A 16540-nucleotide genomic window follows, 5' to 3' on the forward strand; every position below is an offset into this window, starting at 1 on the left:
ACTCAACCACTCAATTATTACATCCACTCAGTTATCACAACCACTTATGGGAATTCTGTAGTTTATACAGCATTTTTAATTACTCAGAACAAAAAAGGCCCAATTTTGATCTAAGAAGTGACAGTTTGAGAAAATCTCCTAAGAAACAAGACTTCTCAAGCACTGAATCTTTATCAAGGTTTTCCCATCTGCAAGAACAGTGAAGAAGTGAAAATACGTAATAAGGAATTTTACCACGCCCAAACCACGAAGGCTGTGGAAGATGATATACTGTTTGTAGCAAGAAAATCGTAATGTATCTCTATTTAGCACATTCATGTGTGCCTATTTGCTCTAGATGCATGTATAATCAGCCCTAGTATAAATTAGAAATCATATGAAGGATTAAACATCAATTGCCTGTCCTCCTACACTTCCCATCCCTCTGCCAGGTCCTGATTAAAACAGAAGGCACAGTAGCAACGGTTGGAAACAGACTCTGAAATTGAAATAAGAGAGGAAAATAGCCATTTTCTTTTTGTAGCAGAACCTATAAAAGCCACATTAGTATTTGACTGTCAACAAATACCACCAAATTCTGAAATTAGGAAATCTTGATGGTTTTAACAGGATCTAAAAGGTGCAGAAAAATGAGGATTATTAAAACTTGAAGATGTGACAATTATATTTGACGATGGAAAGTCAGTGTTATGCAAATAATTGCTTTAATATTTTTCAGGCATCCTACGTATTATAACTATTTCTCAGTGACTAAGAGGGTTTCACACAATCTTTAAGTGTAATCTTTTGCTAGCTTCACCATCTGGGAGTTCACAGACAGCAATTAATCTTACTGGCTTTTTTCCAAGAGACTTACTGTAAGTCTGTGGCATGCCTTTCTTTTAAAAATCAAATTTGGGGGTTATTTTATTTTTGACTGTGGCTTAAAATGGCCCACTATCAAAATAATATTAGGGAGATCAGGGCTCCAGAGAGCAACAGCATCTTTTATGAGAATAGCTGACAGAGCTCAAACTTTGCCTGATACTTGCCCTGAAGTATGCAGAAACTTCTTCAGAAATTAACAAATGGAGAAAACTTCTAACTACATGCAGATAAATCATAAAGAAACAAACTGCTGGTAGAACATAGGGCACCTCATCAGACAAGATGAGCACTAGTTGGTGAGATGATGCAAGAAAGGGCAGACTAGGAATGAAGGGGGGCAAAGAAGGAGAGCAGAGGACAAGTCAGGCCATAAAGCCCTTACACATATCTAGGGATATCCCTACCATTATGCATATGTATAGCTTTTTCCATTATGCATAATCAGGAGAGTTACAGTACATTTGATTTCTCAGGCCCATTTTAAAAAAGATTTTTCTTTGTTTTGTTCTGGATTTTTGGGGGGTTTGTTTTAAAATATCTCAGAAAAATCATGGCCAGGAAGATGGTGGGAAAATATGAAAGACAAAAAAAGTGTTCCAATCCTTCACCAACTGTCTGGAGCAAAGTGTCTGGGTGTAGAGTCACCCACACAATTCCTACTGTTCTGGACAGAGTCTACTGTATTCAAAGCATATGTAAATTTCAAAGTTCCTACAGCTCTGCCCTCCAAAGCATTTATTAGAAACAATGTTGTCCCTGCCCAAGGCAGGGGGTTGAAACTGGATGATATTTAAGGTCTCTTCCAACACAAACCATTCCATGGTTCTCTGGTTCTATTCTGGCATAGCTCAGTTTCAGATTTCTTTTTGGTTTTGTTTGGTTGTTGTTGGGGGGGAGGGGGGTTGTTGTTTTTCTTTTGTTGGTTTTGGTTTTGTTTCAGTGCATTGCGAGTTTGTTCCTTCCAAAGATTTTGGTAAGACTGATGGTTATTCTGAAGGCTCAAGAAGTAAGGGTAGAAGAGGAATTTGAGTTAAGGTAAGTGCAACACATAAGTTGCATATAACACTGCCACTGTTTCAGATGCCTGCTAGTTTTGGGGAGAAGGATTTCTCGGTCTGTGGTCAAACCTCAGAAGTCTGACAAGGTCTAAGAAATCAAAGCATGACAACAAGTTTCTTGTCCCCTAACACTCCACAGGTCAAATGGACAGCACAGCCACACTGGACATCACAGTCTACAAGTTAGCTGAGGAAAATACTGGCTCTCTTTAGACAGAACTTTTCTGTTTCACGTTGATTTGCCACACAATTAAAAGGAATAATGATCAACATAATTCACAAAATATATCTGTCACACTGCAAGATTAGACCAGCTGAAAAATAGAGCAACGTGGCTTTTTTATCTCAAACTGTACTCAAGTCAAGTGGCAGCACTCTTAGATATAAGTTTTCCATTTTATTCAGCAGTTACAAACAAACAGCGGGGAACTTCACAGGAGCAATTTCATGGGAAGGGCCAAAGGAAAGTAATAAGCAAAAGAAAACAAAACACTTTAAAGAACACAATTCTACCTCCCAGTATGGCAGCCTGCTGGGCACACTGAATACGGAAAGGCTTTGTTTCAGAGAAAGGTCATGGGTTTGTTTTCTCTAAAAACCCATCTAAAATGGCTTTTTTCAAAACATCATCTAATAGGTCATTACCAACACATACAGATGAAATTTGTACTCTCAGCTGTGGTTCACGTTCCTCAGCTGCTCACACCAGCTGAGGCAGCTGCTCACACAGGAAGCCCCTATTTGCAAGAAGGCAACACTATTAACAGTGCTAGACTTCAATAAATGGTCAGATTCTTGTGTTCAGATTTCTAGACCAAATTCCTATTCACAGCTGGTTAAGTGGAAACATTTCCTTAACTACGTTGTCAGACTACTCTGCCATTCAATGGACATATTTCACTCTTTTGTAATAGGAACTGCATGCATGAAATATGGAGGACAAGAGGGACAGAAATCAGCTTTGCAGTCACACCACCCCCTTCACCCTCCTTCTTCAGAAGGAGATCTGCAGACCTGCTACACAGCACATGGAGAGACTGTGACAAGTCAATGCTTCCTATAGCGAGTCCTTCCTATCAGCTGCTGACCACCACAGACAGATCTAGTCCCACTCCATAGCCATGCTACCACTGGCTTCTTTGTCCACAAAAAGCAACATAACCGTTGCAAAACGAAAGCTTTTATAGCTCTCCATCTCTGGGCAGCAGAGCATAAGGTGAACAGACACAGGCAACAGGGAGGACCTTTCCTACTACCCACCCAAAGTTGATCAAGGGTATACACAGCTTACACAGCTACCTGGAAGTATATTATTTCTAACACTTCAAATTATTATTCAGATTTCATGTTGTTTCCTAAAACAACAAGTTGTAACTCTTTCACCTTCATTTTTGAGCCTCCAATCACACTTCCTCCCATAGCCCCACAATAGCTAAATTTGCACAGTTTACCAGGTTTACTTTGCTGACAAATACTGGATGAGGGCTTATCTGCAGATATGCGTAATGAGTTTTTCACTGTTTCAGATACAGGAGAATAATAGCTTAGGAAGATGTTCTAGCAGGAGCATTCCCAAACAAGCTTACTTCATGCTTCATATACGAAAACCCTCATCTCTTTCTAAGAATTCCAAACATGCTTTTAACTTTGGTTAAGATAAGCTCTCCAGCAAAATGCTACAATAGCTCCGCGTGCTACTGCGAGTGCCAAGTGCTTTTGTACTGCAAGTGCCTTTCTCTGCATAGAAAACAAATCCCACCTGTTCTAATTCCTTGAGAGTATGACTACTTCCCTGTCAATACTTTAGTTCCTCCAGGTCTTGTTAAAGGCCTCACATGGGAAAGAATTTTCAGATTTCATTCTTATTTTCAAAGTCAACACCACCTTGCTGTTCCCCCAGACTGAACTATTTGTTCAATGATTCTTTATGACTAATCCATTCACTAGATCTTTCATGCCTTCTAACCTGCCTGTAATGATGTTGGCTTTTACCGTAGGAGTATGTTTACTGTAGTAGGATGTTCACTTGACTTTGTGAAGTCTTTTTCAAACAGTAATTCTGCAATGCTGGGGAAAGCTGTATAAGAGCCCCACAGGTCTGTGATGCTTCTGAGGAGCTGTGGCTCTCAACAGGAGAAGAGGAAAAAAAACAGGTATCTGGACAAATTTTTTCTGCCTTTTTGCTTGTGAAACATGAGTTAAAATATTACACAAGAACTGAAGGACAAAGAATAAGATGTTACATGATGGCAGTACCCAGCAGTAATTATTTTTCTTCTTGGTGAGGTGGTCTTCCTCAATTCTTTTCTGGGGAAAAACTCTTACTCTGGAATATCATAAAATAAGCACATTCATCTTTGAACAAAAAAAATTGCCTTCTGCAATGTTTAAATATACAGTCCTAAAATGAAAATACTGCCCACCATTAAAAGAGTTTTTTTTCTTTTTTAAAGGAATTTCTCCCCATGCAGAAAAACAACACACCACTTTTTGGTAGTTTGTGCTGCCACTTCCGTTTTCTATTGCAGTATCCTGCAATAGAAAGGAGGGGCCTTCTCCTACCTTTTGGTATTTCCTCTGTGTACTGGTTTTGGCTGGGATAGAGTTAGATTTCTTCCTACTAGCTTGTGTGGGGCTCTGTTTTGGATCTGTGCTGGAAACAGGGTCGGAAATATAGAGATGCTTTCATTATTGCAGAGTAGGCCTTACAAAGCATCAAAGGAACCTTTTTGCTTTCTCACCCCATTCCACAAGTGAATGGGCTGGGGGTGCACAAGGAATTGGAAGGGAGCAGAACCAGGACAGCTGACTCCAACTGACCAAAGGGATATTCCATACCATATGGCATCATGCTGGCAGTAAAAATTGGGCGTAAAAAGAAGGAAAGGGAGGGAGGTGTGCGTTTGGAGTTTGCACTGCTTTCTGCTGCACAGGTGGAAGTGGGAGAAATAACAGGTTAATTCAGGAATTAACCCAACTACAGCAGCACAATCCCCTTAATGCCCAGTAGACACCTGTCATGCAGCAAACATGAAAACTTCTCTCTTTCAAAGAAAAAAGGGGATTGGGGGAAGATTTTAGGTTTTCAAGATACCTGTCTTTAACTTTAAATACCTTTAAATCCACGGTCCCATGGCTTCCTGAAACAGGAGACTCTGACCTACATCTGTAACAGACTTCTTTGGTATGTTCTCATGCAAAGAATTCTGCCTATATACTCTTAAGTTACACAGGGAAGCATTATCTTGATTGCTGTTTACAGCCCTTCATTTTTTGTCATAGGGGCTTCTATTCCCGTTAAACCTTTCTACCAGTATAAAAATATTTACCCTGCCTTCAGTGTGCTCTCTCCTGCCTTTTTAAGCTTCATTCTTGTTGCCCTCTTTCAACTCCTCTATGTTTCCTACTAGTTTTTTTTCCATAGTCATTACTCCTCTTTAGTGCTGCCCATAATTAAGGGTGAACACAGTCTTAACAGTGTTTTAAAAGCAGACTTTTCAGAGGCAACCCATTTTCCACTATCACATCCTACTTTGATCGTGCACGTGCTCTCTGAAACGATGCTAGAGGGGTAGCTATATTTTCAAAACAGGTACCTGTGTAACACTACTTCAGATTATCCTTGCCAAACACCACTACATTTCTCCAAGATTAAATTCATCTACTCTTTGAGTGGTTTCATGTTCTCCAGGGAGTATGAAGCAGTTTCAAAGGGAAAAGAACAGAAATTCGCCCTTTATTTGATAGTGGGAGGAGCTTTGAGGCTTTTTTTGCTGATGTTGTGTGAAAGGCACTCAGTTATTGATAGCTAAAAGAGGTTTTCTGGCCTTAGAGAAAGCTGTGAGAGAGCACAGCAGTTAAACCACAAATACCAAACCACCAAGATTGTAAGTGCAAGAAAGGCAGTGTACCTTACACCACTTTCAAAGTGATGGTTTTTGCTTGTAAACAAGGCAGTTCCACACAAGCTCTCAAAACACCAGCTTGACTAAGCCTATAAATTTATAGGATTAGTATTGCAACATTTTATTGCTACAGCATCATCTCTTCCAAGCATTTGAACTATTGTAACAGGACCAACACTTAAGGCAACTCAACACAGGAGACAGAAGTAAATAATACCCCTTTTCAGTGATCCTACCTTGCGATCGTTTAGAAACTGAACCAAGCAGCTGTGTTACTGCTTGGCCAGGCACCCTTCCAGCAGTGCCTGCACACTCCCTCTCTTCCCTGGGACTCTGGGGGCAGCCACCACCAGGACCTCCCTGCCCCAGTGTCACTGCTACCACATTGGCAAGAAAGGATATGAGAGGAGGGAAAAGTTGTCAGGAAGTCAAGGAAAAGCCTCAATTCACACAATTTCTCCAAATTGAAGTATCTCAAATTTGCTGCTTGAACTAAAAATGCAACAGGTTCAGTCCTTTGACCTCATCCTCTCCAGAGCTCTTCACTACAGAGGGTTCAGGCAGTGTTTGACTCCAAGACTAGGCACACACTTCCAATTTCTCCAACAGACCAGACATGAACAAGGTAACTCCCTGCCTTCTCCCTCCTTTCTCATGCAAAAAGAAAACAGGCTGAGCTGGTGAGGGCAAACACTTTCTTCTCCCCATACGATGGCCACAGGGAGCATGGAACCTTTGAGCACAACTAATCCGCTCAGGTTGCATTTTGCCTTTCACACAAGGGGATGCTACCCTGTGTCCCCACAGCAGAGTGCTGTCCATGCTCACACTGGCACAGGCCACGGCGTGCTCTACTCTTGTCACAGGGGCTCCTGCCTCTGCCCCTCTCCAGGACCCAGCAGTGTTTCTAACGCTTCACACCGGTGCTCACACAGAAGTCCATCCTCTCATTCCCTCAGCACTAAAAAGAAAAACACGTGCCTCAAGGGGGAAAAAAGGCCTCCAGATCATTCACTTCAGGTAGAAGCCGCAGTTTTTATTAGAGCCAGCTCTATCCCTGGTCTGCGTTAAACCAGCCACGCCACCAGTGCCAGCAGCTGTCACGTATCAGCCGATAACACAATCCCAACATAAACCTCTGGGCCTGCAAAGCCCTGAAGAGTGATCTGCAGTGTGCTAAGTTGTTCCATGCCCATGTTTATACACACACACCCACCCCCTAGACACCTGAAAGGATTATGTTCTGTTTCCATTTACATGCTCTTAGTTTCAGATTTCTAAATTATGCTGTGCAGCAAGAACTAGAAACTTACTGCTGGCGATAAGAGTTTCTTCTTCTCTTGATTCCAGTGCTTTTTCAAAGACAGATGAGCCAAGTTACCAAAATAGTTCCCTCTCCCTTCTATGAAAGAACTTCACAGAACTAGCTTGTGATTTAGAATCAGACACTTTTCTAAAACCAAGCAAGAATGGAATTACAGCTAATCACATTAGCCTATAAATTTTTTCCCCTCTAAAAGCAGGATTAAAGGCAGAGATGGGGAACTTCCCACATTCCCACACACCAGATGCATTCTTCCAGACTCAGCTTGCTGAACAGCTAATAGAATTACCATCCACAGACCTAGGATTTTCAGGGATTACTCTGCAGAGATTGCCAAAGGAACTAACTGGACTGTAATTCCTAGCTTTGCACTACCAGGAAGGGATAAAGAGACCTTAAAATGACATTGAGAAGTACCCCAGAGGGAGCCCCGGCTTGAAGAAGTTGCAATCTAGATTTTGTAACGCTATGGAGACGCTGATCTTGAACTTTATTGAGAAGAACAACAAAATTAACTGAAAGCCCAGGTCTGGAGATGTGATTAATGAGAGGAGTGACAAAGTAAGGGACAGGGAATTGCCCTCCAAGAGTGATGCTGACGCACCTTTGTTTAAGGAGATCAGTGTACATTTTAATACCTTATTAATTCCTGCATTATGGTTGAGAGCATGTATGGCCAAGTTCTAATCGTCATATGACACATGAAAATAGCTGAAAAACTATTAATTTTTCTGTTCAAATGGGAAGATGAAGAAGGGGAGAAAAATTTCTCTTTACATCCTGCAAAATGTAAGTCACTCACATCAAACCAACCATACATAAAACTTTGACCTTTGTCATGACACAAGCAGCAATAATCACTGAGGTTACCTTTATGATTACTATTTTCCATTTCCAAATACCAAAATCTAAAGGCATACTCCACCCCCCATGGCACCACAAATACAATGTAGGTTTCACTGTACAACTTTTAGACTTTCTAAAGGATAAACATTGCAAATTTGAGCCTAGGAAATTAGAAGTTTCCTTTTTTCCCCATTTCTTCTCAAGGATTTGATCTTTCTCAGTCAAGACACCTAAAAATAAGCTCAGCAAAGAGAAACAAAAACTAGTTCAGATAAATCTAGTTTCAATTCCAAACTTCAGCATTCATTCATGAAACAAAGATGTAATACTATTATATACTTATAATACTCTAATATTTGTCTTAATACAAATTCAGAAGAAAAGGCACTTTCTTCAAAATGCTGTTTTAAAAAACACAACCAGCAATTTAAAGACCCTTAAAGCACAGGCTTCTGCAAAGCATCACGAACTGCTGAACAAATAAAAAATCCAGGACCCTCACTCAGCCTGCCAAGCCACCTGCACAGACATGGAGCCAATGGAATTAACAGTGGGAGAGATGCAAGGGGACAGAGGAAGAGGCATTAAGCTCCCTCCCGCGGCCACTGGAGCCAAGGGAGGTGCAACCCTTTGCACCCCAGGGTAGGAGCAGAGCTGCTCAGCTGCTTCATGAGCCTGGTCAGCAAGGCACGGACAGGAGTTTAACAAAGGGGTTCTTGCCTTTGAAACTGATCGTCCAATGCAACCCTGAACCTGCTGAAGACGACCCTGCTCTCAGTTACAATGCTTGGGCCTGAAGCAATTTAAGGAGTGCTCTTCACAACCAAAAAGAAAAGGTTGCTGCCCTTTATTAAGTTTCACAGCTTCTTGCTCTCTCCTCCCCAGACAGGCAGCAGAGATAATGAATCAAAAAGGAAAACGGTCCACAACCAACAATCAAATAACAACTTCCCTCAAGAGAGAAGAGAAAAAAAAAATTTTTTAAATATTAGTGGCACTTAGTTGGAGGGGTGGGGGGAAATGTTGCCCAAACCCATCTTTCACTCAAACTGTTTCAAAACCTAACAAAACCCATAGGTTCACATGGTGACCTGCCTCCCCTGGAAAACACAGAGATCTCTGATGAACAGCAAGGTAACTTATTTTGTCTCTTTGCAAGCCTTCTGCACAAAATGGAGCACTGCTCAAGTTATAAGAGCTGGAGACATGTCCTCAGTCCCACCTTCAATGTCAAACTCCACCAAGGACCAGATTGTTAGTTATGACTGACAGGTATTTTACAGCACTACAAACATGCACTACGCATCATCTGTTTCTGAGGAGGTCTCTAACACATACCTAAAGATAGAAAAATCATACTTAGCCTGAATGAATCAATGTTGGCAGGAAAAAAAAAAGGATCTGCTGCAGAACTTGGCTGAAGCTGGATCTTTTTTGCTCCTTGCAGGGAGTTTGGAAAGCAGAAATTAACATAACAGGACACAAAGGACAGAGAAATAAATCAGGGAAACCCAGAAGGCTCACAGTGGGGAGCAGAGAGGAGGAAAGAACTCACCTCTTGTCTGTACCTTTACGCAACGGGGTAGAAACACAGACAGGACAGCACAAGAGGCACTTAGATATGGGACCAGCAGATTAAATAAAAGAAGAAATTAACTGCAAAGACTTTGGAAACAGAGCTATGCCTATAAAGGGACAATCTCACAGACCTCTAATGCCAGTCCAAGGACACTTTGCCGCAGGATTTCTGGAGCAGTGGTATGCAGGATATCAGATGCAATCAAAGCTCAGTGTATTTCTTCCCTTATTGTAGCAGAATACCACCATGGAAAGCATAAAGGCCATGGCACATGGTCTCCTAATCTTCCCCCCCCACCCTTTCTCCCTGAAATCATGCAAAGCTGGCTGCCTCAAATCACAGTTTTAGTGTCATTATTTTTGCTTGCAAAAGAGCCTGAACAGCATCAAAAACAATCAGTCAAGATTGACTACACCTTAGGGTAGCACTTTAAAAAGAAGAAAGAGGAAGGGAAAAAAAAGATACTGGAAATGGTTATTCACCTTTAAGCCACAGTCACCACCAAGACCTCAGATCTGCTATCATAAGAGGGAAAGGTGCAGAGCCTACAGGGTCTGACATGGTTCATTAAAGTTGAAAACAAGCTGGCATTATGACATGTGACAGCAATGGACAGACAGATCTCCCCATACCAGAGGAGGGAGAGGCTGACATGATCTTGGGGGACCAGACCCACTCAACTCCTGCTTGTCTTGGAGAATGTGCATTTAGGTCCCCATGTAGGCCACACAAGATTTTCAGTTCTATCAAGCCAGAGGCTCTCTGCAGACACAGCACTGCCCATATCCCTGTACCTCAAGCAGCTCTAGACTCCGTCAGCAGATTCTCTTCCCCTTAAGCCTCACTGTGTTGAATATAGATCCCAAACAATGGGTGAAGCTCTAGATTTGCCACTCTACTTCATGTCAGAAAGTTGCCTGCTAGCTACAACCCACTAAAACCTCTTCTTATTTGAGTGTATTTCTTAAATCAGTGTGATTGCCAAGTTATGTACAGGGTCCATATTTTGCCATTCCCCAGCTACGCATTGCCCACATCCCCTCCTGCACTACCCACTGCACTTGCTAATGCTGACTGCCTCAGCTTGGTGTTACATATCTCCTTCCCCCACTCAGACTTCAGCAATTAAACCATGCTGTGATCAAGAACCACAGACATCCCTTTGGCTCGCTTTACCCTAGCACTGCTTCCTCCTGATAAAATACTGTGTGCAGTATTTACTTGGAGAACATTAAACTCTTTAGACAAACACTTGCCTTACATACAGTATTGGGAGGAGGAATCACACCTGCCTCCAGCCGTTTTATGAGGTTCACCTACTGAACAGCTCACGCAGCATCAAGCACTTAGCACCCTGCCACTTATAGCCCGAAGTACAGCTGGCAGCATCTACTACACAGCAAGTGTGCTGCTGGATTGGGGAGATAGCAGTGGGGAAGCCAGATGGCTTCAACGGACCTGCTGGCTATCTCCTACTTGCTGGACCCTCTGTAATTACCATGCAATAAAACTTCCATCCCACGTCTGTTGGATTTGAGGGGCAGACTGGCTCGACACAAGCTGGGATTTCTCTCACCAGCCCTGCTCACTGTTTTGTGCCCCAAGCACTTGAAACTGTGACCCACTCCACCTGACCGCTGATCAGGAAACCACTCTGGATAATGCATGTATTGTAGCTGGCCATCCCAAACATACCCTACCAAGTATTTACCAAGTATTGTGCCTGGCCCAATGGGAACCAATTCTGAGAAGTCACCTTTCTCTGTTTAACAAGAAGGAAGAAAAAAAATCATTAGACAGAGACAACAAAAGGCACAGTTAAAACAAATGTGCTGCTGTCCAATAGGACCTCTTGCATTTTAGAACTGCAAGTTCAATCAGAACAGAAATCCAAGGGGAAGTGGATAAAGATCCAGGTAAGATGTGATTCAGGAGCCTCTATCTTCCTTGCAAATGCTGCTCCATCACAGATATAGCACCTACTGCAGCCCCATGCCACAGCAAAGTAGCTATGCCTTCTCTGCCTAAATTATCTCCCTGCACTCATTAACAGCGCTTCCCCACTCCAAGTCTTATTTGGGATTCAGCTCACAAAGCTGACTTAACCCATCCTTAAACCCACAAACCATATTTCTTTCTCAAGTGGCACACAGATCCCATCACAGGAATGACCTGTGCTTTGCAGCACTGCTTCCTTTCAAGGTCAAACTGAGCATGTTTCATTTGATCACATTCACAGGCTCAAAGCCATTCACCCCGAGGGCCACAGCCCTGTCAGTTTACTTTATGCCGTGATGATAACTGTGCCAAGCCATTCCCACTTTCACCTACCCCAAGTGATGCAGCTGCAACAGAGACAAATGAACAAAGCTGGAGTGTTTGTAACATCTGCTGACTGCCACCTATGCCAAGGCAGAAGGGTCCAAAGGAAGGCTACCTGGGAGGACACAGTCACCCTCTGGTGTCAGAAGCTAGGACCATGCTCAAGCAAGCCTTTCAGAAATATGTGAGACAGTACTAGTCTTAAGCCTCTGAGGCAGTAGTAATAGAGGGACTAGCTTAGAGGCATGAATTTCATACTTGTCTCATTAGGAATCATGTTTGTGCAACTTAGACAGTATTAAAAATACCTGAGCATGGTTTATTTTTTTTATCCTTTTTCTATTTTTCTCCTTTTATCCCTGTAAGTTCTAAGAAAGCAGAGGACACATAGGAAAAGCCAAGTACACAACAGCAGGAAAAATAACTGTATCATCAAAACACAGAACCTAAAACTTGAGATTCATTCCCCACATTCATATCAAATCTCTTGCCAAAACTTATCCTCACTGCTGCATTTTTTTCACTTGGAAGAACTAGTCCATTTACACATGTACATTTTTCTCCAAGTTTATTCTGAAATTATTATTTGCAATGCACTTGGCAGATTAGAGGCATTACATAAATATTAGATGCTATAGCATAAGCTCTTGCACAAGGAAAGTGATTTCTGAAGCTCTTAAAATTATCATGAGATTTCTGTAGGCTGTTTTATATGAATCTAGGCTTAAACAAGACCCAGGCAATATACATTAAAGTTAACATTATAATATGCATAGAATAATAATTCATACAGAGGAAGACTGTTCAGTTGTCTTTAGCTACATGTATGGGACTTGAGGTTTTGGTTCATTCATCAGGTCCTACTCAGTCTTATGTTCTGAACTACAAAAAGAATAAAAGAAAATATTTTCATCTAGACAAAGAGAATTGCAAACAATTTTTTTAAAAGTTTAAAAAGGAAAGTAATTCATTATTTCTGTGTACACAACCTGAAAAGACAGCCAAACAGAACAAGATAAAAAAAAGTATTCATTTCCCCACGAGTATCATCCTCCTGAAATTTGTACCAAACAGAACACACAGAAGAAATGTGTTTACCGATGGGGTATGAGTCATGCTCCCAGGTGAGGGTTAGAAAGACTATCACTTCCAATTCACAGGAGCAGGACTGTGGTGTTGTTATCTTCTGTTAATAAGAAGCAATGGGGATTAGAATAAGCAATCAGTAGTTGCAAGCCCTATGCTATCCTCCAATATCATAATATTCAACTGAGGAATATTTTCTCATTTGCTGTATTTTGCCTTACCTCAGCTCACAGACATGTTAAGCTTTCACCTGCTTCATATTGTTATTAAAATGCTTAGCATTTGTAAAAGTAGTTCGGTCTAGACAGAACACAAAAGGTAGACAAATACTTCTGTGTTATCTTAACTCCCCAAAATATTTATGATCACTGAGAAATGCTGGAAAATATTTTAATAAAAACCTCCAGTCAATTCTCACATACATTCATTACAAGCTAAGTAACACAGCATGAGAAAACATGATGCAATATCATCAGCCTTAAAAAAATCCAGTACATTGAGAAGGAAAAAAAAAATCCATAAACTGCTCCCCCTCTTCATTTTGAACTGTAACAACTTGCCACTGTAATAATGCTGTAGAAGGAGATGGTCATCATACTTCACCTGCAACGCTGCATTCATTATGGGTCACTAGCCACCAACACCACAGAGAAAATGTAATTTCTACTGCAGGCCTGCAGAGCAGAGAAACCACAGTATCTCTGAAATGTAACAGTACGGAAAAACAGCCCGGACTTTGTCTCATCAAACAAAAGTCACTGCTGGAATAATAAATTGACTTTTTAAGCCAAGAAACACACATACCAGTAAAGTCAAGTTTCTGGAAACCTATTGTAACTCGGAACTGCAAAGGTATCTGAAGTGTCATTTAGAATTTTTCAAAAAGTAAAATAAAAAGGCGGGCAAAATTCTCTTTTGCATGAGGACACAGACAACATGCAATTGAATCTTTCCCCCTGTCCCTTAAGTGTATTTAACAGTACCTTCTGAAGTTCTCCAAAGAGATGGCAGAAAAGCAAGAGCAAAGAGAGGAACACACAGGACACAGAAACAACCAGCTACAGTCCCATCCCCAGGATTCATACAGTTTAGAAGAGCAATTACAGTACTGCATTCTGGTCTGTAGGAATATACATTTTAAATGGATGGAAAATGACTAATCTTCTTTTTCTATCACAAAACGCTACTCAGTTGCAGTTTCTCTGCAACTCCACCAGCATGAGCAGCAGGCTAGTTCTTCGTCATTTGCAAATGTAGCATTTATTTTATCCTGCCATATGTAGTCAAGGGAATTCAACCAGGAGAGAAAGGCTCCGCTCCACCCAGCTCATCCTCTACCTTCACAGAGGGAAGAAGATAAAGCAGAAGAGAAAACAGTGAAAAATAACGTTCTGGGTAGAGTTCAGATGCATGAGTTCATCTGAATCATTTCACATTACATACTCTATGCTACTGCCTTTACTTTGCCAGTTACTTTCAGAGTTGAACACTGGGGCTGCTTATCAGCAGCACTGCAGGGAAGAGGTCACAACACACTGAAAACAGCACAGGAAGGGACCAAAGAAGAAACTTCCCTCCCAGTAACAGGGCAATCCAAGCAGAAGCTCAGAAGCCAGCTCGTGGCTCAGACAAGGAAAACTCTAGAAGAGATCCCCATGGCCTTGGAAGTGCAGCTGCTTGCAGAGGAGAGGGAGGGCAGTGAGTAAATAAAGTGTGAGGCAGGATCCCTCCCACCCTCCCTTATTCAAATAAATCAACTTTTCAGAGAGCAGCAAATCTCCTTACTCCTCTGGATTAAAGGGAGACTTAAAAGAACGTTTGTTAATAGACTACCCTCTCCCAGGGTCATTCCTGATGCATGCCAGCTAACCGCATGCAGAAGACTATGTTAAGGATACCCTTGGTTAAAAGATGAAGAGTTTATTTTTAAATAAAATGATACCTCTAAAGACAATTAAAAAGCTTACTGGATGTGGGATACAGTTTTAATTTTGCTTCTATGGAGCCTGATGACCATTAGACAAGTGTCTCTAGTATAAGAGTATCTCTTTGAAACATCAGCTGGCCTTTTGCCATCCTGTACTACGAAATTCAAGGTCTCAGGTCTCCCATGCAAGGAGGGGGAGGCCAGTCACTTCAGAAGACAACTTTTAGGCTGCTTGCTAAGGGAAGCTGAGTCCCTATGGGATTCCCACCAAAATTTCAGGAAGCAATGATATTTTATCCAAGCACCAAATATGTTTCTGAAGATTTCATTTGCCTGCCTACAGGCAAATGTTTTTCATAATGATCACAGCATTAAAAGAGGGAGGGTTAATAATAAAAAAATAAAGGCTAATTTACATTTCGCTACATAATATCGCAGAACTAAGTAGGTAATTTAAAAATATGTTAAAATACGACATGAATGAGCAATATTGCAAAAATACCTGTTACAAAAAATGTTCAGTACAAGAGGACCAAGAAAGTGGAGCAGAGGAGAAGTGCTTGTTCCAGGGGAATAAGTCAGATGAACAGGGGCATACCACACAGATACTAGGGAAAAGAAATAGTCAGCGGGGTGAGATACTTTGTCAATATGTTGTTTAGTAAGAAACAATAATCCTCAGGGATCAAAGAAACAAGAGGAATCCCCTAAAAAAAAATGCTTATTTTGTAGATACAAACTGCTTCAGTCCTGCATGGGAACCAGGTCTAACCCCAAAATGCCTTCTCCAGCTTGGATTAAATACCAACATGACGACATCAAGGAACTCCAGTATCATCAGTATCATCTGTAAACTGACATGTTTTACAACTAAAGAACACGAACACTACAAATGCTTTCCTGAAACTAAGCCTCCATGTGACCTATTCTCAGAGCCAAATTTTCTTCCTGAAGATAGTGAGACAGATGCTGGTGCTGGGTGTGGAACATAAATCCACTGACTCAAACCCCGCTGTGCAGTGGCTCACAACATCAGGGCAGACAAAGTATAGGTGGCACACACTCTCCTTACACCTTCTGGGCCAAATCCCCACCTACTAAATCTACAACAAACCTCTCATTAGCTTCAGGAAGTAAAACTCCCTGTGTCCACAGGCATCCCAACCAACAGAACACTGAAATCACTTTTGCTTGTTTGCTAAAACATGAAAACGCAGAAAAGGCAATAGCTCAGGGAAGCTGACCTCAGCACACTGCAGGTATGGCCTGTCTTCTCTCACGTCTTCATACCAAAGCAAACTAGCAAAATGTGAGTTAAATAGCTGACCTTTGTGTTACATCACAAGCTGCTTGTGAGGACACCAAACTTCCTCCTAACATTCTTGTAAGTGCTCGCTTGTATTGTAACAAAAGGCAAACATTGTTCTGATGGTTTCCTTAATATTGACACTAACAAAATGCTAAATAATAGCATGAAAGTACTTTATCCTCTGCTTTCACCAAGCCAACAAACTTCAGAATATGTATAATAGTAATTCACCTTCCTGGTACTTTTTCCATTTCTTTTCTCCATATAACTCAAACCTGTTTCAAAAGAAAAATATAGTTTCAACACATCTCCCAGCA

General features: G+C 41.4%; 1 protein-coding gene across 2 annotated transcripts in view; it reads right to left on the reverse strand.

The window, feature by feature from the left end:
• PPM1H (protein phosphatase, Mg2+/Mn2+ dependent 1H) overlaps positions 1 to 16540 on the reverse strand; it is a 133847-nt gene that overhangs the window by 114572 nt on the left and 2735 nt on the right. The window contains exons 1-2 of one of the 2 annotated variants that reach the window (XM_068998283.1): positions 13591 to 13698; positions 13000 to 13087 (exon numbers count right to left, since the gene is read on the reverse strand). The exons of the other annotated variant lie outside the window; for it this stretch is intronic. Of the exons in view, the coding sequence (XP_068854384.1) occupies positions 13000 to 13087; positions 13591 to 13608 (106 nt within the window). The 5' untranslated portion in view covers positions 13609 to 13698. Of the gene's footprint in view, positions 1 to 12999; positions 13088 to 13590; positions 13699 to 16540 lie in introns of those variants that run through there. 2 annotated transcript variants of the gene reach the window in all.

This window comes from Aphelocoma coerulescens, chromosome 1A, assembly GCF_041296385.1.
Source record: "Aphelocoma coerulescens isolate FSJ_1873_10779 chromosome 1A, UR_Acoe_1.0, whole genome shotgun sequence".
NCBI lineage: Eukaryota > Metazoa > Chordata > Aves > Passeriformes > Corvidae > Aphelocoma > Aphelocoma coerulescens.